Below are 24,185 nucleotides of genomic sequence, written 5' to 3' on the forward strand. Positions count from 1 at the left end.
AGAAATTGATTTCTTAAAAACCAAGTTTGGTTTGTATTGAGGGTTACACTCTTATGTCAGTGTTTGTGTCTCAGGTATGATTCCGCTTCTTGTGATTTCTTTGACCTTATGTGTCAGTGAAATTCTACACATAGATGTTGGTGAAAAGTACAAGGACTCTATTCAATCTGATAGAGGGATAATTTCAGAAAAACACAACTCATTCTTCTAAAACCATATAAGTAGGAAAAAGTTTTAATACAACATACAAAAGTTACGAAAATTAGATATTTTATTTATAGTTTAATCACAAGAGCAATTTTCTTGTTCTCCAAGACGTAAATACATACTAGAATAAACTCTGTGGAATATACAAAAAATACATATTTTTCCCATGAAATTTTCTTTATAATAAATAGAAAGGAACACGTGTGTGGCTGATCCCAATAATGCTCCGTGTCTGCTTAGGTTCTCAGTCTGTTGATTTATTTTTAGTCCCTTGAAAGAATGGGGAAGTTCCTTCTCCCCTAAAAGGTCGAGATAAATAATGCATGAAGCCAATCCTCCCTCCTGATTTTTCCCTTTTCCTCCACATTTTTCCTTTTGATAGAGAGTTCAGCCTAAATTTCCACGCTTGCATTCAGTCATTACAAAGCCTACAAATTATACAATGACTTCTAACCTGGTCCTCTAACAAAACAACTTTTTCCCCTTATAAATCATAAGAGACAGATGGCAAAATGGAGAAGAAAAAGGAAAGAGAAGGACGGGACAATAGGCATTGTGACGAATCTGGGAAACAGAACAAAGTGCACATCAGAGGGAAGTTTGGTTTGACAGGTGAAATTCCCACAGCCCGCAGACAGCAATGGGAAGAAAGCAGATGCCAGCCATTGCAAATCTGTGGATAATATTATTACCGATAAAATCATTCAGATGCTAAGATAACGTTTCTTTCTACTCGACATTAACATCTCTATGTAGAAGCAAAGTTGGAGAGATCACAGGAACCAGTTGCATTCCCCCTGGGAGAGTCACACGAACTGCTCCGAGTCCTCTGGCGTTACAGAGAGGGGAGGAACGTCAGGCCCCACTGCAAACTCTTCAGACATGCCACCTTCATCTCTTCCCAGCATCCTTTTAGCCGTAAGAAGCGCCCCCCAAACTCCACCATCCTCTTTGACAATAAGCTCCATCACGCCTTCAATAAATTAGAGCCCGTCTGAAGGAAGGAAACCCTTAGCCAAGGAAGGCAACAACCGAGGAATCAGAACGGCTACATCTGCTCTGTGAAGTGAGATGGTTTCCAGGGCGTGGAAAGTGGGGGCAGGAGAGGGGTGGGTGGAAGGAGGGCTGGGTCGGGGACAGGAAAGGAAACCCACTAAGGCCTGGCCCGGGTAGCAGAGATGGCGGCTTTAGATACAGTCCCGGACTATGGGGAGGTGAGGTGCGTAGCGGTGCTTGTCGGGAGGCGGGGGCTGCCAAAAGTCCATGTCGGAACCCGCGGGGCTGGCGGGAGATAAAGTGCAGCTGTAGGGGGAGGTGGAGTTGGAGGACGCGGAGGAGGACGGCGCGGGGCTGTTGGTGCAGCTCCACGTGGAGGCAGGTGACGGGCTGTCTCCGCTGCTGCTCACAGCGGCGCTCGCCCCTCCCGGGCTCAGCAACACGGCCTCGGAGAAGAGCGCCCCCGGCAGGCCTGCGCCGGCGCCCCCGCAGTGGTCGGCCAGGCGCAGGGTCTCGGTGAGCGCCCAGATGTAGTTGTGGGCGAAGCGCAGGGTCTCGATCTTGGTGAGCTTGGCGTCCTCGGGGAAGGTGGGGAGCACCTCCCGCAGCGCGTCCAGCGCCGCGTTGAGGTTGTGCATGCGGTTGCGCTCGCGGTTGTTGGCCTTCAGCCTCCGCGTCTTCTTGATGCGCTGCACGGTCTCGGCCGTCTTGGCGCCGCGGGAGACGGCCCGCGCCCTGGAGGGGCGCCGCTTGCACTCGTGCGCCAGACCCAGCAGCCGCGCGGGCCGGCAGCCCTCGGCTCCGGCGGGCGAGCCGCCCCGCGCCCGGGGCCCGGCCTCCGCCCCTCGCTGCCGCCGCGCGCCGCCCGCCGCGCCGCGCTCCTCCTCCTCCTCCTCGTCGGCGCTGGACGACAGTGGGGTCAGGGCCGCCGAGGCTGGGGAGGCCGAGCCGAGCAGCACCAGCACGTCCTCCTCCTCCTTCAACTCCAAGGTCTCGGATTTGACGAACATCCTACCGAAGAAGCAAGGAGGGAGAAAGAACCAAACGAGGTGTCAGTATAGACGCAGAGGCGCCTTGTTGGGGTCACCGGGACGTTCTCCCGAAGGCGCCCGAAAGGACTGGCTCGGAACCTCGCCAAGGAAGAACAGTTAGGAAGGAACCCCCACCCCTGCTCTCCGAGCTCAGGAGCGCCCCCGGCTGTGGCTGTGACCCCGCTGCCAGCCAGCCGGGTCCCGCACTCTGCGCGCCGCCCTGGCGGCTGTGTTTCCGCCCGGGAAGGGACTGCGGCCCGGTGACAAAGATTCTGCTCGAGCCAAGGGCGATCGGAGGTGTTGGGACGGAGTGCGGGAAACACCCTTCCAGGTTGGCAGCCCCAGCCGGGAACTTACTTAGTTCGCGCTCTCAGTGCGCCTCGGCGTCGCTGCTGCTGGGGCGAGCGCGGCGCTTCTGCGCGCAGCCGGGGGCGCCGCGCGGCCTCCTTCTCCCCGCCGGGCAGCAGCGGGCCTGGCGCTACTGCGGCGCGGCGCCGCGGTGGCCCTTCGACCCGCGAGTCTGCCAAGAGCCCCGGCGGCCACGGCGACCCGCCTGGGTCTCGTGTGTTGTGGTGGTGGTGCGTGTCTGTCTGTCAGTCAGTCCCAGGCCGTGCGGCTCCTGGCACGCGACTCCCGGGCACTCCAGTTAAAGCGAAGCTGCTTGTGGTTCAGTGGCTGCGTGTCTGGCACACGACTCTCCTTAAAACCCCTTATATACCACCAAGAAAACAATCAGCGCTGCCCCCGGGGCCCCCAGCTCCCCCCACCCCCGGCTGCCGCCTCCTCCTCCCCCCTGTGCCGCTCCCCTTCTCCCCCGCTTTTCCCTCCCCCGGCTTACTCTTTTCATTGCATTATCATCATTCATTTCTTTCTCTTTCTTCACCCACGTCCCCCCTCCCCTGGCCCTGCCATCCATCCTCCTCCCATCGCCCCCGCCTCTCTTTCCCCCCTTTATCTAATCAGCATAAAATGGTTCTAAAGCTCCTGTTGGAGCTCGAGGCTGCGGTCGCAGCGGCAGAAGCCCTGGCGGCGGCATCGGCTCAAGCTGCGGCTGTTGTCGCCGCCGCTGCCCATTGTGATTGGTGGCTCGCGCTCGGCTGGAGCGTGCCGCTAATTTATTAATGAATGGAGGTCGCGAGGCGCAGCTGGCCAATCAGGGCGCCCCGGACTCCGGGAGGCCTGCGAGCCACGCGCACCGGAGCCCGCTCCCTTTCAGCGGCTCATTAGGGGCCGGGGCGCTGGGGGCCGGTGGGGAGACCGAGGCGACCGCCCCCGCCCCCGTCCTTGCGGCCGCACCCCACCCCGCCCGGCGCGCGCGCATGCACTGCACCCGGCGCTGCCGGTCCCCCTCGCTCCCGGACATCGGGATCCGAGGAATTAGTTAATGGGGGTCAGCATCCCGGGGACAGCAGACCTCTGGTGCTGCCGGGCGTCTCTTGGCAAAGCCTCTTAAGAGCTGTCTCAAATAGTAAACGATTTTAAAACGCTTTCATTCGGTTAAGGGAGGACTGGGGTGTGGGTGCCGAGCGGTGGGTACACCCTGGGCAAGCGTGTTTAGGTTCGAGGGAGACTAACGGGAGAGGGTGAAGGGAGAGGACGTTGGCGGATTCACAGAGGCGTCTCTTGGACGAGGAGATGGGGTGAGGGCAGTTGAGGCTGTGAGAATAAAAGCACTCACATGTTAGAGTTGAAAGGGACCTCCTCAATTTACCTGTGATAAACTGAGGCCCCGGGCACTGACACTGGTGGTATTTTCCCGGGTTAACCCCAGTTTACGGCAGAGCGTGGTAGGCAGGGACTTCCCGCCTGGGCTGCGGCGAGCAAAGCAGGAGCAGCGGGCGACTTGCAGCTCCGCTGAGTGAAGGAGCTGTGCTGACATTTCCGTGACCTCTGCTCCGCGCTGGGCGGCGTTGTAGGGACATGCTGCCGGTCCTCCCGGTTCAATAGGAAAAAAGCTGAAGGGCTACCGGACTTGAGAGGAAACTTGTTCTGAACTGCACGTCCGCCCTCCCTCTCTCCTCCCCACGCTCACGCCCACCGTCTTGTCGATGTGGCTGACTTTCCCCAAAGATGGAACCAGAGCCCCCAGAAGTATGTGCTGGGCCGAGAGTTAGACCGTGCGTGAGTAGTGGGGATGGATCTGAACTCCAGCAGACTGGAGAGGGTCCCTTGAGATCCTGTTTGCAAATTAAGTTTAAGCAAGGCGCAATTGGAATATTAGGAGTTGAAAGAGAAAAAGAACATTGTGTGCAGCTCTCTGTCTCATCCGGTTTGTAGGAATTGGAAACAAGTTGTATTTCAGAGAAGAGGACGACGAAAGTGGTTGTTAGTGTTCTGGCATGGCTTTAATGTTTTCTGCAGAGAGGTAACGAGCAGGATCGCAAGGCACAAAGTAAAGAAAATGGAAATTAAACCCTGTGAGACTGTCACCCGCCTCTGCTCTCCAACCTCCAGACTTTCCTCCACGATTTTCACTTTGCTACTTGATATTTGTGTTTTGCATCTCCTCCCCTTTTAAAATAAATTCGCTAAATTTAAAAGCATTATTTCCCCAGTTCCCTCCTCAATCCTCTCAGAACAGCTTGATTTCATTTGTTAGCGGTGCAGAAATTTCAAAAGAAAGAAGAGACTGTCTCTCTGGAATGCAGTATCTGCCTTGCTCCCACTTCTTTCGGTCTCTGTCTCTGTGTCATGAACCTGCAGAATCAGAAATTAATACAAGAGTTTGCTCAGTAGTGACAGACACCAGAACTGCTTTCCTTGGTTGCATGGACCCATTAGCATTATTTTATAGGTGGTGGCCACTGATACAAACAAACAAGTAAATACTCTTCACGATCCCCTAAAAGAAAACCCTCCAAGGCCTTGGCTAGCCTGGTACAGACTGAGGAACATGTGGGAGTGGATGCAGGATTTTTGTGTTAATTTGAATGAAACAGAGGATGAGAAGACTGGGTTCTGAGGAAAGGATCAAAGACTGCTAAAAATAAGTACTGGACTGATGGCAGGAGCCGTGGGGTATCAGTCTTTAGATAACTACATCTCACTGCAGGAGGAGCCTGCAAAGAAAGACAGGCCAATAGATTAGTGTAATAGAAAACAAAGGAGGGTTTCTGTTGGCATCAGCACAGACTGACCTTTTCGGACAGGTGGTTTCAAAATGTTGGTTTGGCTAGGAAGTGCTGGCTTGATTTGATGATAAAATATATTTGGAGGAGGAACAGAATTGGAATCCAGTTAAGTCGAGGCTTAAAGGAAAACCTGATGAGCTTTGTATAACCCTGAACAAACACCGAGATCAAGCTGGGGCTAATGCTCAGTGCTCGTCAAGCACACAATGGATTTCTTTAGTTGATTGTTAACAGTATTTGGGCCTCTGACTCCCCAGTTTTTATGTTCTCCCAAGATTTTATGTTTTTATGATGCATTGAAAGGGTACACACTTTCCTTTGTCAAAACCCAGACCTTCTAGGCTGCCTGTGAGTGAGGATTTAATAATGCGTATTTAAGTGTATCCTGTGCAGATATTTAGTAATGGTAAAATATTATCAGGGTAAATTGCACATTCCTGATTCCAGAAATTTCCTTCAAAAGGAAAAAGTATGCCAAGAAACTTAAGGTTGTGAACACATTCTAACATTGACACATCAATCTCTATGTAAATATAAAGATATCATGGAGTTTACAGAATTTTATTTTTAAAATAAGGGCTTCTTGGAGTGTATGCTAGATTACTGTGCAAAGTACAGGCATTTAAAAAATCACCCTCTCTGTCATCTTGGAATTCTGGAATTTTGGTTGTGTGTATTGAAGCGTCACTCTTGATAGCAGAACGCTTCTGGAAATATTTCTCACCATGAAGTGTATTACCTCAAAAAAGAAACAACCCTAAGAACAAAATAACAACGCTAGTGTGATCCAGAAACCAACCGTTCACAGCCAGTTGCAGAAATCTGTTTGTTCAGCATTTTGCTCGGTTTTGCTGAAAGAAAGCAATTTCGATTTGTACTCAGATTTGCAAAGACGTGACCAACACCAAATATCCTTAGCTGGACTCTTCTGGCACTCTTTTAACTTAAATAAATTCAAGAGGCACTTGTGTGGTCTAAAAGATTGTCCAGATGAACCGGGGCTGAAATGTTGCGCAGAGGGGGAGGGGAGCGTGTGAATAGCATCAGTGAGGAGGGGACCGAGGGCCGCTGCTGTCCACCGCGTGAACTGTCCCAAAGGGTCAAACTGTTCATCTTCAGCCCCTCTTTCAGTGTGCAATCCTACTTACGAGAACAAAAGCTCAAAGCGGGCAGTTATCAAGAAATGGGAGCACAATGATTTAGACTCATCCCCAAGCCTTAGAAAGAAAGGGGCCGAGTGCGTGTGGCGAGAGAAAAGTGACGCGAGGGGAGGGATGAAGGGGAAGAGATCCTTAGAAAGTCTTTGTTCCTCCTAAGAAGCTTGAACTTTGAGACGACCCAAAAGCCCTAAAGTTTAGGGTAGGTGTTGCTGTGGGGCCATAGGCTACATCCCATGCACACTTCGACCCCACAAGTGGCCAAAGAGGACAAATGGTCCCCGCGCCAGACTCCTGCTCTCGCAGGTGAATATGGGGTGGGGGTGGGGGGCGCTGTCCCCGGAGAGAACGAGAGCAAAGTTTGCCTGCCCAGCGAGCCTGTCTCCCGACTCACAGTCAACCACCCTGCCGGCTAGGGGAGGGCGCGTCTCCGCTCTGCTCAAGGGACAGGGTGACGTGCCTGCCAAGCGGGGCTTTGTAGCCTAAATCCTAATCCTCAACGAAAGGCGGAAAGATGGCGAGGAAAAGTTAGCCAATCCCAAACATCTTTAGTTCTCTGCTGGGGGCTAGAAACCCAGTTTCCCGAGCCGGGGAGGCCGCGGTGGGAAGGATCCGCTCTCCCCCTGCAGGGGGCTCCTCGCAAAGCCAGAGTTCGTCGTTGTGACGGTGAGCGCTGGGGGAGCTCGGAGTTTGGGGCCGTCCCCTTCGGGGAGCCCAGGAAGCCACGAGAAATAACCAAGTAAACTCACGCCCCACCTCGTACTGGAGCCCTGCACGGAATTCTCAGTCTCACCCTGGCTTTTCCCTCGGACCCTGTCCGGGGAGGATTCGGCGTCCCCCGAGTCCTGGAGAGGTCGGAGCCCGGGCGCGCGGCCGCCTCCCGCCCAGCCCCGCCCCGCCCGCTCCCGGCGGCTGGTGGCGGCGGCGGAATCAGCCAGCGGAGACGCGAGCCCGGCAGGGTCGGTCCCCGGCGCCGAGCCCCGTTCCCCCACCCTTGCCCCAAGGCCGCACAGCGCGCTTTGGTGCCGCAGACCAAACATTCGGGGACTTGAGCCTGACGCACAAGGTCGTCCTGACGGCGGCGAAGTCTGCCAGGCAGGTGCTAGGAGGCTCGGTTCCTTCCGCCGACCCTACCCTCTCCCACCCGCTCCGGGAACGCAGCGCCCCGCCCGCTTCTCTTCACCCCTGTGCCACCCGCTACCCAAGCGCCCTTCTCCTTTCCCACGAAGGAAAGAAATCACTGCAGGAGATTTTGCCAATCCTAGCCAGCTTTCTGATTGTTTTCCTCAGGTGAGGGGAAAAGAACAGCCGGCGCGTGAATGGGGGGCTGGGGGCCCACTAGGGAGAGAAGCCCCCCCCCCCCACGCAACACTCTGTGCCTGCAAAAAGGGACATTGGCTATCCAGGGGAAAGTGCAAGAAAGAGAGCACTAATCGCTGAACCAGGAGACAAACACGATTACCAGCTCCGAGCCTTGAGTCAGAAAGTCTCATAGACTTTAAGATGTTAATCCCCAGCATAATCCTTCCTTTGGCGTGTAGGAATAGTGCAGCCACAAGAGTTGTTTTGTTATTTATATTGGCGTTTAATAAAACTCAGCCAGTGGTGAATGGGCTGCCCACTCTCCAATGGTAATTAATTCCCTATTTCAGTGACCCAATTGTCCTGGGACAGAGCGGTGGGCCCGTCCCGGTGCCCTGGTCCCCCTTTGTGCGGATACACGGCCCTCGTGCTTCAACAGCTATGGAAACTCATTCTTTTGATGTCATTCAAGGAGTTTTCCTTGGGCATCTTCTAAACTTCAAGGACCCTTTTCTTTCTCCGTCTCATGAAAAGCAGTGTGAGCTTGACCACCTCTGCAGAATTTAATGATTTGGTGAAAGGGCCCTTTGGGGTTTGTATAAGGAGTTAGACGGAGAGAAAGGAAATTTGGCAGCCTGCTCCCTCGCAGGACAGTCCTGAATCTGGAAAACACAAAACTTATTGAGAGCAATGGATCCAGATCTGAAAACTGGTTTTTCCTCTCTTCTCCACTAAGGAAAAAGCAAAACCCCCCAAAACACTGAATTCTCTTCTGGAAATAAAGCTATTGTTTGTTGTTGCTGATATAAGGCTGAACTTGGGGGATAAATAAGTTCCAAACTTTAGCAGAGAACATTCTTTAATCTGTACCTTTGGGGAATAGGATATCAGTTTACTACTTTCACTCATTCGTTCAACCATCCCTCCTTCCTACATTCCAAATACACTTAATGAGCACCAGTGTATGCCAGGCCCTGTACCGACCCCCGGGAACGATGCCACGCAGGAGGCAGACATCATTCCTACCCGTGGAGAGCTTACATTCAAATAAGTAGACCAAAAAAAAAGTCACATAAATCAGAAAACTGTGTGTTGCATCGACACAAAAAAACTGTAATATAATAGAGAGTGTCAGGAGAGCACAAGGCTAGGTTTTATCTTCAGAGATCCAAAGGGATACTTTAGAGCCCAAAACATTTGGGGGCGACCCTAAGAGCTAACTTATTCATTCTTTCATTCCTCCAAATATTTCTCAAGCGCCCACTGTGTGCCAGGCGCCGTGCGGGGCGCGGAGTGCGCCCCGCCGGCGAGCAGACGGCCGCGGCCTGGACGGCCGGTCCCGCGGGTGATGCTGCGCTGGCGGACGCCGCGGGGTCGGGACTCCAGGCCGGGAGGGGGCGGCCGCGGCGCGCGGGCAGCGCTCCCAGCACAAGTAGCTCTTCTATGTCTTTATACGCACTTCCAAAAAAACTTCGCAAGTCACAGAAACAATTCAGAATTCAACTAAGAAAATACAGAGTGAACCATATGGCCTGGGTGGCTCGAGTCGGCTGCATTTTCCTCTAGACAAAGAAGGGATTGAGAGTTGAAGGAAAGGAGAAAAAAACCAACTTTCCGGCTGATGAAGCTGTTGTCTGGAGGCAATGATCCCAAATCTGAAGGCTTTATTCCGGCTCCGACGGAGACGTGATATGTCATATGATTAGCATCTTTCATATTTACAAGAGTGGTACGGGCTGCCAGTCTGGAGAGAAAGGCGAGAGAAAGAAGGGGGCATATGCTGAAATGGATTTAGCATTTGAAAGAGAGAAAGGAGATCGGATAAATACACTTAAACGAGGATTTCGTTTTACTCCTGTTGAGTTCTAATGGATTGTTGATTGAGATTTTAGGGGCCTGGAACCGAGGTGTCAGCAGTAATTTAAAGAAGGCATTCAGTCCCCAGCGCCTCTTTTCTCCTTGTCCCCCTCCCTCGCCTCCCGCCCTCTCTCATTTGCGCCTTCAAGCAGTCCGGGGGCGGAGGAGGCTTTTAAAACAAAACACAAAACAAGATCTTACAGAGGCCGAGGCCCGCGGGAGCCGGAGCGCCGAGGGGTCTGCAGGAGGCGCCCCTCCGGCCGGCGGCGCCCCGGGCTCCCGCTCCCCGCCCGCCGCACCTGGGCGTCCGCGGGGCGCGCGGCGAGGGCCTGGCGCCCTCTGCCGGGTCCCCGGGCCGCCCTCCGGGCCTCCACCTGCGGCCGCCGCGGAGCCGAACGCACGGGCAGGCCGGACCCTCCGCGGCGGCCTGCGGCAGCCGAGGTCCACAAGCGGCCGGCCTAGCCCCGGACTTGCGTTGGGAGGACTTCGCTGTTCCGCAGCTGGAAGCGACGCCAGGACTCGGTCGGGGAAAAGACCTGGACTCCAGACTGTTAAGAGGACCTCGTATGCGCTCCTGGGGAGGATACCGCGTCTGTACATTGTATCCTGTGGTACAGATAAATGTTTGTCCTCACGCGCCCAGAGCCCCTTTCCAGCTTCTCTCTCAGACTGCTGTGGCTCCCCTAGTATTTTTTTCTTCTCTTCCGAGTTGGAATTTGATGCTCATTTTAGTTAGATGGCATGTGTGTAAAATGTTGGGGGAGGGGGCTGCCTTAGGCCTCATGCCCTGGATCCAGACGCCCAAATTCCTGTTTCTGCTCCCCATTTTCATCTCTTTCCTGCTAAAATGTACTTGTCCTTAACTTGGTTAGGCAAATTGTGCTTTCCTAAGTGTCAAAGGTAACTTAAGGACTTAAATTTTAGCATTTTCCCTGTGACTCTTTTAAGCTGCCCACATTTGCCAACAGTGGAGACTAATAATAAATTACAGTACTGCCGCAACAAATAAAAAGTCCCGCAGACTTTAAAATCATATTTATGACAGATATTTAATTTCTGAAAATCGTGATACGATGCTTAGCGTGACCCCAGTTTGTGGACCATGTATGTGTGTATATATATATGTCTGAGTGGTTGGAGGGAAACAGGAACACATACATTCTGGAGAGAAAAATAGTCATAGTACTTATCTTTTTGCCATTGGGGAGTGGTCATTTAAATCTTCTTCTGCGTTTTCCAAGTAAATTTTGGAACATTTGTAATCAAGGATTGTTATTTAAAAACGCTGGTCTTCTGGAGAGTGCCTGGTCTTTCGCAGTCTTCGTCAGAGATTGGAAGTAAGTTCCAGATCAGAGATGGCTAAAGGGGGTGAGTTACATCACAGAACTCACCCACAGTTGAAATCGAGGCCCTGGAAGTTGACCGTTTGGGTTGACATGGGATACTGTAACTTAAAAACAAACACTGGAAAAACTTGTTCTTGAACTATAATATAAACATTGTTGTACTGGACCGAAACGTTCAATGCTAATTCTAAATTTTTAATTTTTGTTAAATCACCATTCTTGGGGTAGGCCAGAGAAAGAAACGCTCGTCAGTGCTATTATTTCCATATTCTGGGTAAATCACATCTAATTTTCCCAGAGGGATGAGGTTACCTCACAGGGCTTTGATGGATTCCCAAAGAAAGATTTTTTTTTACCAATGTTTTAAAGTAATGTTTTTCCTTATTTAATAATACTTGCTAACAGGAAATTTTTTGTGTCTAATCATTCCTAAATGTTTCTTCTTGACTTGTCCTCAGCGGTGATTAAAACCTGTCCTCTTTCATCCCCATGCTTGAAAATACGGCGTCTAAAGCTGCTATGTTAAAAACAATCAGGATCCAGAAAATGTTTAATTCTGAGTGTTGCTTTGAGGCTTCGGCTTTCTCTGACAGAAGCCGTCTTCCCCCTGAAGGAGGCGACTGTGGGTCTGTTTCCCTCTGCCCTCTTGCAGCACCGATCACCCCACTGAAACTGTGCTGTATTGTTGACTGTGCAGGAGACAGCAGCACAGAGAATAAGAGAAAGGCAAGGATTTGCAAGTGGATAATGGCATTCTTCTCAGCAAATTCTCTTTTTCTGCAGAGTTTTTATTTTTGAGGATTTGCGAGTTCATTTTTTCTTGAAGGAAGAAAAAGAATAATCTCACAATGCAATATTGTGCAGAAGAAATGAAGAGATATTTTCTAAAGTTTTTCATGGTAAATGTCTACTAAGAAATTCTGAAAAAATAAAATAGGTTAAAAATAAAAAATAAAACTCTGTGTCAACATTAACCCAAACCTGAACTCCTATTAATGCCCTAACTAGAACATAGCTTTCTCCTTTTCTTTTGATTTCCCATCTGGAGAGAATCTAATATGCCACTAAAAATTAGAGGAAAATACAATTTTATTATTTCCATGAATCTGGTGACCTCCCTACCCCTTATACTGCAAATTATCTGAGTTACATTGGATTTGAGATCCACACTATTTCTCAGAAATGAGTCATCGGAGGTTTAAGCAAGTTGTTGTGGGGCTAAGTGCGTTGTTTCTTAGGATAAATTGCTGGCCGCTCCCAAAGAATCACATGGGGTTTTGGTTTCTTCTCCAAATCTCCCTTGGGCTCTCAGTCTTATGAAATTGGTCTTAACAATGCTTACTTTTCTCCATGCTGATGCTTGGAAACAATTGATTTGTTAAAGTAAACTAATTAAGGAGTAGCGTCTTATTAAATCACAGCCTTTTCCTTCCCTCTTACTCCAAAAGCTCAAAGTGCTTTTTTCTTTCCTCACAAAATAGGGATGACATATACTAAGCCACACAGAATCTTAAAATAATAATAAATAAAAACATATATATATATATGCAGTCTAATACGAAGTCAGTAATACATTTCTTGCTTCCAAGCATTTGGCTAAGAAAGAATACCTAGATAGTGATTTCAATCACAATTTGCTAGCAACTGGAGATTCTCTCTAACTCAATATTTAAGAAGAAATAAATCTGTAAGTATAAAACACAGGGTGAATTTAGTCATTGTGGAGAAGTGAGTCAAAATGGAGGTCAACATGGCATCCACAGGGATGAGGACCATCTCTTTTTCCTCCTCCTCCTCTGCATTGATTAATATTGATTGGACAATACAAAATCCACAGCTGTGCGGGTCAACATCAGTGCTCTTGACAAATTGTCTTCTGAAGGAACAATTTCTTTTGCAGTTTTTTTCTCCACTTAGTCTTTCCCCATATGTTTCAGTTGCAGTGCCGTTTTCTGGAGTGCTTTCCTAAAGACTTATTTCATTGGATACCTGATGAAAACCAAGGAAATAGGAGCTGCTTCTTGCAGAAGGGAAGCAGACCTACAGTGAGTCAGGCACTGTACCAGGTAGGAACTTTCAGTATATTATTTCGTTTTGTCTTCCACAAATCCCAAGGAGGACATTATTGTCATTACCATTTTCACAAATGAGGAAACCATTGCCCAAGGTCACCCGTTGCCTAAAGATGAAGATCCTTATTGCAGTCTAGACCTGTCACAATGTGTACCCAGACTTGACAGTTCCAAGCCTGTGTGTCCTTTCCTTGAGTAATGTGTTGACGCTTATGAAAAGGAAAAGATTCTCTGTGGCCCACTCAGGGTAGACCATGGCTATGATTATGATGATGTTATCTAAAGATGTACAAACAAAATCTTGGTATAAATTCCTTATGTTTGTATATTGTATACAACCATGAAAACCAACAAAGTTTACAAATTAAAAAAGGCACAACTATAAAGGCAATTGCATCCAAATTAATATTAATTGATGTGATAGATTATATACATATATATATATATTTTTTTTTAACTACATAAAGACCCACAATGCAAATTTCATCCAACCAGTCACTGTGAAATTTCCAGTTTGGTGCCTTTAGTATCACGTCAGGTATTGTATGATGGTGCCCACCACTTTTCTATTTTAGATGTATTGATAAATCTTTGTACAGTGTCATTTGGCTGCCATTAGAGTCAACAAATAAAGTATATATTAAGTTGCCTTATTTTTTATTAGCTATTAAAGCACACACTTGGAGCCAACACAATCTAACATAAATGCAAATAGGGCACTAAAATCTCATGTAACCAGTGGCCACAACGAACCCTGTATCCCCATAGACACCTGCCCTTAGATCCATAGTTCCACATCAAAACTGGACCTACCCCATGAACTGACGGAAATGCCACCTCCTCAGTCCTTCAAGACATTCAAGGATAAAGACGTACCCTGGCAAGATTGAATGGGAATGTCCTTAATGCAACATTGCTGTGGCAGAGACTGCCAGTCGGCCTCTACTAGCCATTTTCTCCTTCTTCTCTAGAGATATGACTCCCATCTTTTAGCTGGGCACATGGCTGCCTACAATAAAGACTACATTTCTCATTTTCCTTGCTGCTAGCAGTGGTCAGTACAAACCCAATTCTAGCTGATGAGAGGTAAAAAGATGTGGTATTCACAGTTTACGTCTTTAAAGGTAGAAGCGTCCCTGCTGTCTCCTTTTCCTCTGCCCTGCTGCTTGGAACATGGTATGACATTTGGATCTCTATCTTGGCTCATGAGGAAGAAGAGCACAGTCTGGAGACGGTGGAGCAGAGATGCTGTGCCAGCTCTCCACTGCTTCTTTCCAAATTTGTGTGCATGAGAGAAATAAATTTTTACTTGTTTGAACCCCTGTTGTTTAGGGTTTTCTGTCACTCACAACTGAATCTAATGAGCACACGCTCCAGACTCCGGAACCCGGGGAAAGTACCAGAGAGAGGGAGATTTGCCTCTCTCTCAATCTTACCTTGATTCCTAGGTAGTTAAAGGTGGTAATCTTGGTCACAGAAGAAGGTGAACCAGGGAACATCTTATGTGGACCCTCATAATTCCAGATAGGACACCTAGAATACCCAGCAGATTGTGTAACTGGAGCCGAGCTGAGCAAGTGCAAGCAGAATGCTTCAATTTAACCATCACTAATGACAACCTTCCTATGTTTTGAGAACTTGAGATAAAATGAGAAGGTTCAATGCCCTTAGTAGCTGAGTGGATGTGGAATCATGCGGAGGCAAAGGTAACATTTCCCTGGGGGAGCAGGGAAGTAGAACCCCAACTTAGAAAAGCACGTAGCTGAATCTTAGAAGAAAAATGGTGTATTGGTCATTTGCTTATCTATTTTAGATGAGGTATAATTTATATAAAATAAATCACCCCATTTTCATGTACAGGTCTGTGAGTTTTGACAAATGCCTACAGACCTGTAACCAACACCACAATCAAGATATAGAAGAGTTTCATCACCCCCTAAATTTCCCCCAGCTCATTCACAGTCAGTCCCTCTCTACTCCTGTGATGCCTAGCAACCACTGACCTGTTTTCTGTACCTGCATTTTCTTTTTCCAAATTGTTATGTAAATGAATCATACAGAATGTAGCCTTTTGAGTCTGGCTTCTTTCATTTAGTGCAATGCATCTGAGATTTACTCATGTTGTGAGTATCAATAATTCGCCCTTTTTATTGCTGAGTAGTGTTTCCTTGTGTGGATGTACCACAGTTATGTATTCACAAGTAGAAGGACATTTCAGTTGTTTCCAGTTTGGGGCAATTATGAATAAAGCCACTATAAAAAGTCACGTGCACGTTTTTGTGTGAACTTAGTTTTCATTTCACGTGAGGATAGGAGGAAAATTGCTGGTTCATATGGTTAAGTGTGTATTTGTAAGAAACTGCTAAAGTATTTTCAAAGTTATTGTACCATTTTGTATTCCCATCAGCAGAATTCCACTTGCTCTGCATCCTTTTCAGCACTTGGCATTGTCAGTTTTGTTTTTGTCTCTGTTTTTGTTGTTTTTGTCATGTGTAGTAGTAGCTCACTGTGGTTTTCACTTGCATTCTCTTCACAAATAATGAGATTGAGCATTTTTTTTCATGTGCTTATTTGCCATTCCTATGTCTTTTCTGGTGAAGTATCTTTAAAGCCCTTGTCCATTTTATTTTCTATTTATTTATTTTTTTGCTGAGGAAGATTGGCCCTGAGCTAACATCTGTTGCCAGTCTTCCTCTATTTTGTATGTGGGACACCACCACAGTATGGCCACTGATGAGTGGTGCAGGTCTGTGCCAGGAACTGAACCTGAGGCCCACAGGTAGAGCACACCAAATTTAACCGTTAGGCCACTGGGGCTGACCCCCATGTTCATTTTTAAAATTGGGTTATTTGCTTTCTTATTATTGAATTTTGAGATTTCTTTATATATTCTGGAAACAAGTCCTCTATCAGACATATGGTTTGAAAATATTTTCTCTGTATATTCCTTCTCTTTTTATTCTATTAACAGTTTGTTTTGAAAAGTAGAAGTTTTAAACTTTGATGAAGTCATATTTATCAATTTTTCTTCTATAGATAGTGCTTTTGGCATATTATCTTAAAAATCTTTAACTAAATCAAGGACGCCAAGGATTTTCTTCCAGAAGTTATGTAGTTTTACATTTTACATTTTGGTCTATGACTTATTTTTGTGTATGGTACAAGGTATGGATTAAGGTTAATTTCCTTGCAAATGGGTGTTAATTGCTCTAGCACCATTTGTTGAAAACTCCCCTTTCTCCATTGAATTATCTTTGTCAAAAATAAGTTATCCTTATTTGTGTAGCCCTATTTCTAGATTCCTTATTCTCTTCCATTGATTTCCATGTCTATGCTTTTTTTTCTTTTTTTTTTTGAGGAAGATTAGCCCTGAGCTAATATCCACCATCAATCCTCCTCTTTTTCTTGAGGAAGATTGGCCCTGAGCTAACATCCATGCCCATCTTCCTCTATTTTGTACATGGAATGCCACCATGGCATGGCTGGATGAGCAGTGTGTAGGTCCACACCCAGGATTCAAACCTGCCAGCCCCAGACTGCCAAAGTGGAACACGTGAACTTAACCACTACACCAGCAGTCTGGCCCCATTGTTTTTCTTATTCTTAATTGATCTAACAAATAATAATTTATTCAAGATAATAATAGCAACAATGTATTCAGTTATGTGTGCCTACATATATATCTTATTAATATATATGCTTATGTCTGCTCATATATAAGTGAAATGAGTGACGGCAATGATACAAGGAATAGGAGGAAGGAATTAGGATTATTTTGTTATTATAAGGTACTCATACTACCTGTGAGCTGGTATAGTGCTATTTGAAAGTGGACTTGGATATATATTGCAAACTCTAGGGCAACCACTAAATAAAGTAAAAAAGGAAGTATAACATATTAAGAAAAGAGAGAAAATAGACTTATATAAAATGCTCAATAAAAACCACAAAAAGAAAAGAGTGGAAGACAAAAATAGAAACAAATATCAAAGGCAACAATAGTAATAAATATGGTAGATATTAATCCATTATGTCAATAATCACTTTGGATGTCAGTGGTCTAAATGCACCAATTAGACAGAGATTATAAAAGTGGATCAGAAAACATGACCCAATTATACTTGTCTATAAGAAATCCACTTTGAATATAAAGACACATATAGATTAAAAGTCAATGGTTGGAGAAAAATATACCATGCTAACACTAATCAAAAGAAAGCAAGAGTAGCTATATTAATTTCAGACAGAGAAGACTTCAAAGTAATGAAAGTTACCAGGGATAAAGAGAGGCATTACATAATGATAAAGGGGACAATTCTCTGAGAAGACATAATCCTTAACATGTATGCACCTAACAGCAAAGCATCAAATTACAGGAGGCAAAAACTGACAGAACTTCATGGAGAAACAGATGAATATACTATCATAAATGGAGACTTTGACACCCCTCTCTCAGAAATGGAAAGATCCAGGAGGCAGAAAATCAGTAAGGACATGGTTGAACTCAACAACACTATCAATAATGACATCTCTAGACTACTTCATTCAACAACAGCAGAACGCACATTTTTCTCAAGCTCACATGGAACATTTACCAAGATAGATCAGATTCTGGACCATAAAACATACCTTAACATATTTGAAAGAATAAAAATCATACAGTGTCTGCTCTCATACCACAATGGAACTAAACTAGAAATCAATAACAGAAAGATAACTGAAGAATCCCAAAATATGTGGATTTTAAACAACACACTTCTAAATAGCATACAGGTCAAAGAAGAAATCTCAAGAGAAAAAATATTTTGAACTAAATGAAAATGAAAACACAACTTACTATAATTTGTGGGATGCAGCAATAGCAGTTCTTAGAGGGGAATTTATAGCATTGAATGAATACATTAGAAGAGAAGAAAGATCTAAAATAAATACTCTAGTTTCCCCCTGGGAAACTAGAAAAAGAAGAGCAAATGCAATCCAAAGTAAGCAGAAGAAAAGTAAAAAGAAGAATTAGAGCACGACTCAATGAAATTCAAAACAGGAAATCAATAAAGTAAACTAAACCAAAAGCCAGGTCTTTGAGAAGATCAACAAAAGCAACAAGCCTCTAAGCAGACTAACTAAGAAAAAAGAGAAAAGACATAAATTACTAATATCAGAAATGAAAGAGGGGACATCAATACAGACCTAATGGAAGTTAAAAGGATAATAAAGGAATACTATGAATAATATTACACACACAGATTTGATAACTTAGATGAAATGGCCCAACTCCTTGAAAGCCACAGTCTGCCAAAACTCACAGAAGAAGAAATAGACAATCTAAATTGGCCTATAACTATTAAATAAATTTAATCAATAATTAATAACCTTTCAAAACAGAAAGCAGCAGGCCCAGATGGGCTCACTGGTGAATTCTACCAAACATTTAAGGAAGAAATTATAGCAATTCTCTGCAATCTCTTTCAGAGGAGAGAAGCAGAGGAAATACTTCCTAACTCATTCTTTGAGGCCAGCATTACCCTGATACCCAAACCAGACAGACATTACAAGAAAAGAAAACAAAACACCAATATCTCTCATAAACATAGATGCAAAAATCCTCAACAAAATATTAGTAAATGAAATCTAAAAAAGTGTAAGAAGAATTACATGCCATGACCCAGTGGGATTTATCCCAGGTGTGCAAAGCTAGTTCAATATTCAAAAATCAATTAATGTAATCCATCACATCAATAGACTGAGAAAGAAAAATCACATGGTCATCATAATAGATGCAGAAAAAGCATGTGACAAAATCCAACACCTATTCATGATAAAAACTCTTAGTAAACTAGAAATAGAAGGGAACTTTATCAACTTGATAAAGACTATCCACAAAAAACCTACAGCTAACACTATACTTAATGGTGAGAAACTCAAAGCTTTCCCACTAAGATCAGATACAAGGCAGGATGTCCCCTCTCACCACTCCTTTTCAACATTGTACTGGAAGTCCTTGGTAATGCAATTAAGGCAAGAAAAGGAAAGAAAAGGTATACAGATTGGGAAAGAAGATAAAAAGCTGTCTGTGTTCACAGATGTCATGACTGTCTAGGTGGAAAATCTGAAAGAATGGACAAAAAACGCTGAAACTGAAGAGGAGTGATGTCAGCATCACGGCGGAATGAACGCTTCCCTTAGACTCGCCCCTCTAAGAGACAACAAAAAGGACATTCATATAGCAACAAAGGACATTCACACAACACAAAAGATGTCTGAGAGACTCATGCAGCCATATGCCTGAAGGTGGAGGTCCTGGACCCCTGGAGGAAGTGGAAGGAGCTAAAGGAATTCCTCTCCCTCTTAAATGGCAGCAACCCTAGGACTGTGCACAGCTCTGAGAGGATGAGGAGAGGATTAGCCCTCTGCAGGAACACGTTTGCTCTCCAAGTCCCCTCACAGCCTGTGGGAATGCCCCTCCAGAGGTGGCTAAGATGTTGCGGGATGTCTTCATCAAGCCAGCACCCCAGAAGAGAGATGATAAAGTCAGAGCAAGAAACCTCTGGGATTGTGCAGGGGAAAGAAAGCACCCCTCCCCCGCCTGGTGCTCCAACTCAGCTGGTGGGCCAGAGCACCTGCACATACAATAGAAAAGCAGCAGCTCTGAGAGAGCGAGCCACAGATAGTTGTGGGCTCAGAATACACAGTTCTTAACCTCCACATAGTGGCATCAAGCGAAAGCTGCAACCAAATACTATCAGTGTGCGGAGGCACAAATGAATGCCATCAAACAGTAGGAAAAAATATATTAATACTCCAGACCAGAAGGAAAATGACAAGCACCCAGAAGTCAATCCTAAAGGCACAGAAATTTATCATCTAAATGACAGAGAATTCAAAACAGCTATCATAAAAAAACTCAATGAGTTACAAGAAAATACAAATAGACAATTCAATGAAATGAGGAACTTCTTCACAAAAGAGATTGACACTGTAAAGAAAAACCAATCAGAAATCTTGGAAATGAAAAACACAATAGATGAGATAAATAAAAATCTGGAATCCCTAAATAACAGAGTTGATATTGTGGAGGACAGCATTAGCAGCTTGGAGGACAGAAATATAGAAATGCTTCAGATGGCAGAGGAGAGAGAACTAAGACTAAAAAGAAATGAAGAAATTCTCCGAGAAATATCCAACACAATTAGGAATTGCAACATAAAGAGTATATGTATTCCAGAGCAGGAAGAGAAGGAGAATGGAGCAGAAAGCTTGTTCAAAGAAATAATAGTTGAGAACTTCCCAAACCTGGGAAAGGAGCTGGAAATACAAGTGGAAGAAACCATTATAACTCCTAATTTTATCAGTGTTAAAAGAGATTCTCCAAGGCATATAGTAGTAAAGCTGGAAAAAGTCAATGACAAAGAAAAAATATTAAGGGCAGCAAGGCAGAAGAAAATAACTTACAAAGGAACCCCTATCAGGCTTTCAGCAGATTTCTCAGCAGAAAACTTACAGGCTAGGAGAGAGTGGAATAATATATTCAAAATTCTGCAAGACAAAAACTTTCAAGCAAGAATACTCTACCCAGTGAAAATATCTTTCACATATGGTGGAGAAATAAAAACTTTCCCGGATAAACAAAAGCTAAGGGAGTTCATCACCACAAGACCCAACCCCCTACAAGAAATGCTCAAGAAGGCCCTCGTACCTGAAAAAAAAAAAAGAAAGAAAGAAAGAAAGGGGTTACAAAGCCTTGAGCAAGGAGATAAATCAGTAGACAAAATCAGAAAATTGCAGCTCTCTATCAGAACAGGTTAGCAAACAATTTTAACATTAAAGATAAAGGGAAATAAAACATCAAAAATAAATATAATCTTATCAATTTAACCACAAACTCACAAAAAAAGATGGAATAAGTTGTGACAATAATAACTTAGAAGGGAAGAGGAAAGTGATGGAATTGACTTAGTCTAAGGAAATACAAGACTATCAGAAAATGGATTAAGGCATCTATAACATCTTTTATACAAACCTCATGGTAACCACTAAATAAATAATCAGAAGAGAGACGCAAATAATAAATAAAGAGAAAACTAAGAAAACCATCATAGAGAACTACCAAACTGAATTAGAAGTCTGAAATACATGGGATGAGAAACAAAGGAAAGGCAGAAGAACTGGAAAACAGGTGATAAAATGGCAGCATTAAGCCCTCATATATCAATGATCACTTTAAATGTAAATGGGTTGAATTCACCAATCAAAACATGTAGAGTGGCTGGATGGATTAAAAAAGAAGACCCAACAATATGCTGCGTCCAAGAAACACATCTCAGCTCCAAAGACAAGGCTCAGAGTGAAAGGATGGAAGATGATACTCCAAGGCAATAGCAAACAAAAGAAAGCAGGTGTTGCCATACTTATATCAGACAAAGTAGACTTCAAGATAAAACAGGTAATAAGAGACAAAGAGGCACAGTATATAATGATAAAAGGGACACTCCAGCAAGAAGACATAACACTTATAAATATATATGCACCTAACACAGGAGCACCAAAGTACATAAAGCAACTTTTAAGAGACATAAAAGGGGAAATCAACAGCAACACAATAATAGTAGGGGACCTCAACACTCTGCTTACATTAATGGATAGATCATCTAGACAGAAAGTCAACAAGGAAACAGCAGACTTAAATGAAAAACTAGATCAGAAAGACTTAATAGATATACGTAGAACACTCCATCCCCAAACAGCAGAATACACATTCTTCTCAAGTGCACATGGAACATTCTCAAGGATAGACCATATGTTGGGAAACAAGGCAAGCCTCAATAAATTTAAGAAGATTGAAATCATATCAAGCACCTTTTCTGACCATAATGCTATGAAACTAGAAATCAATTACAAGAAAAAAGCTGGGAAAATGATAAATATGAGGAGACTAAACAACATGCTACTGAACACCCAATGGATCATTAAAGAAATTAAAGGAGAAATGAAAAAATATCTGGAGACAAATGAAAATGAAAAGACACCATGCCAATTCACATGGGATACAGCAAAAGCAGTCCAAAGAGGGAAATTCATGGCAATACAGGCCCACCTTAACCAACAAGAAAAGTCTCAAATAACCAGTCTTAAACTACACTTAACAGAATTAGAAAAAGAACAAATAAAGCCCAAAGTCAGCAGAAGGAGGGAAATAATAAAAATTAGAGCAGAAATGAATGAAATTGAAACCAAAAAAAAAAAAAAAACAGTAGAAAGGATGAATGAAACAAAGAGATGGTTCTTTGAGAAGATAAACAAAACTGATAAACCTTTAGCCAGACTCACTAAGAAAAAAAGAGAGAAGACTCAAATAAAATTATAAATGAAAGAGGAGAAATTACAATGATACCACAGAAATACAAAGGGTTACAAGAGAATACTATGAAAAACTATATGTCAACCAATTGGACAACCTAGAAGAAATGGATAAATTCTTAGACTCATACAACCTCCCAAAACTGAACCAAGAAGAAATGGAGAATCTGAATAGACCAATCACAAGTAAAGAGATTGAAACACAAATCAAAAACCTCCCCAAAAATAAAAGTCCAGGACCAGATAGCTTCTCTGGAGAATTTTTCCAAACATTCAAAGAAGATTTAATACCTATCCTCCTCAAAGTATTCCGAAAAATTGAGTAAAATAGACTCCTAACACAGTCTACAAGACCAACATCACCCTGATGCCAAAGCCAGATGAGGACAACATGAACGAAAATCATAGGCCAATATTGCTTATGAATATAGATGCAAAAATCCTTAACAACTATTGGCAAACTGAATACAGCAATACATTAAAAAGATCACATACCAGATCAAGTGGGATTTATACCAGGGATGCAGGGATGGCTCAACATCCACAAATCAATCAACATGATACGCCACATTAACAAAATGAGGACTAAAAACCACGTGACTGTCTCAATAGATGCAGAGAAAGCATTTGACAAGATCCAACATCCATTTATGAAAGAAACTGTCAATAAAATGGGTATAGAAGGAAACGACCTCAACATAATAAAGGTCATATATGACAAACCCACAGCCAACATCATACTCAATGGAGAAAATATGAAAGCCATCCCCCTGAGAACAGGAACAAGACAAGGGTGCCCACTCTCACCACTCTTATTCAACATAGTACTGGAGGTTTCAGCCAGAGCAATTAGGCAAGAAAAAGAAGCAAAAGGAGTCTAAATAGGCAATTAAGAAGTGAAACTCTCGCTGTTTGCAGACAACATGATTTTAGACATAGAAAACCCTAAGGAGTCCATCAGAAAACTGCTAGAAATCATCAACAACAACAGCAAAGTTACAGGGTACAAAATCAACTTACAAAAATCAGTTGCATTTCTATACTCTAATAACAAACTAAGAGAAAGAGAACTCAAGAATACGGTCTCATTTACAATCACAACAAAAAGAATAAAATATCTAGGAATAAATTTGACCAATGAGGTGAAAGACCTATACAATGAAAACTATAAGACATTGTTGAAAGAAATCAGTGATAACATAAAGAAACGGAAAGATATTCCATGCACATGGATTGGAAGGATAAATATATTTAAAGTGTCAATACTACCTAAAGCAATCTACAGATTAAACGCAATCCCAATCAGAATCCCAATGATAGAGGCCAACCTGCTGCATAGTGGTTAAGTTCACGTGCTCCTCTTCAGTGGCCCAGGGTTCGCTGGTTTGGATCCTGGGCGCGGATCTACACACCTCCTATCAAGCCATGCTGTGGCAGCATCCCGCATAGAAGAACTGAAGGACTTACAACTAGGTAATACAACTATGTACTGAGGCTTTGGGGAGAAAAAATAAAAGAGGAAGATTTGGCAAGAGATGTTAGCTCAGGGCCAATCTTCCTCATCAAAAAAAGCATACCTTTCAACAACAACAAAAAAAGAATCCCAATGACATTCTTCACAGAAATAGAGCAAAGAACCCTAAAATTCATATAGGGTAACAAAAGATCCTGAATAGCTAAAGCAATCCTGAGAAACAAGAACACAGCTGGAGGTGTCACAATCCCTGATTTC

The 24,185-nt window shown here is 44.4% G+C and overlaps 1 protein-coding gene across 1 annotated transcript; it reads right to left on the bottom strand.

Annotated features, from left to right (window-relative positions):
* Positions 1 to 1,146: 1,146 nt before the first annotated feature.
* On the bottom strand, positions 1,147 to 2,213 carry NEUROG2 (neurogenin 2). Its single transcript, XM_044767374.2, has one exon. It carries the CDS (start codon positions 2,211 to 2,213, stop codon positions 1,395 to 1,397), a length of 819 nt encoding a protein of 272 aa, XP_044623309.2. The 3' UTR covers positions 1,147 to 1,394.
* Positions 2,214 to 24,185: the final 21,972 nt, after the last annotated feature.

Source organism: Equus asinus, chromosome 3 (genome assembly GCF_041296235.1).
Source record: "Equus asinus isolate D_3611 breed Donkey chromosome 3, EquAss-T2T_v2, whole genome shotgun sequence".
Taxonomy (NCBI): domain Eukaryota; kingdom Metazoa; phylum Chordata; class Mammalia; order Perissodactyla; family Equidae; genus Equus; species Equus asinus.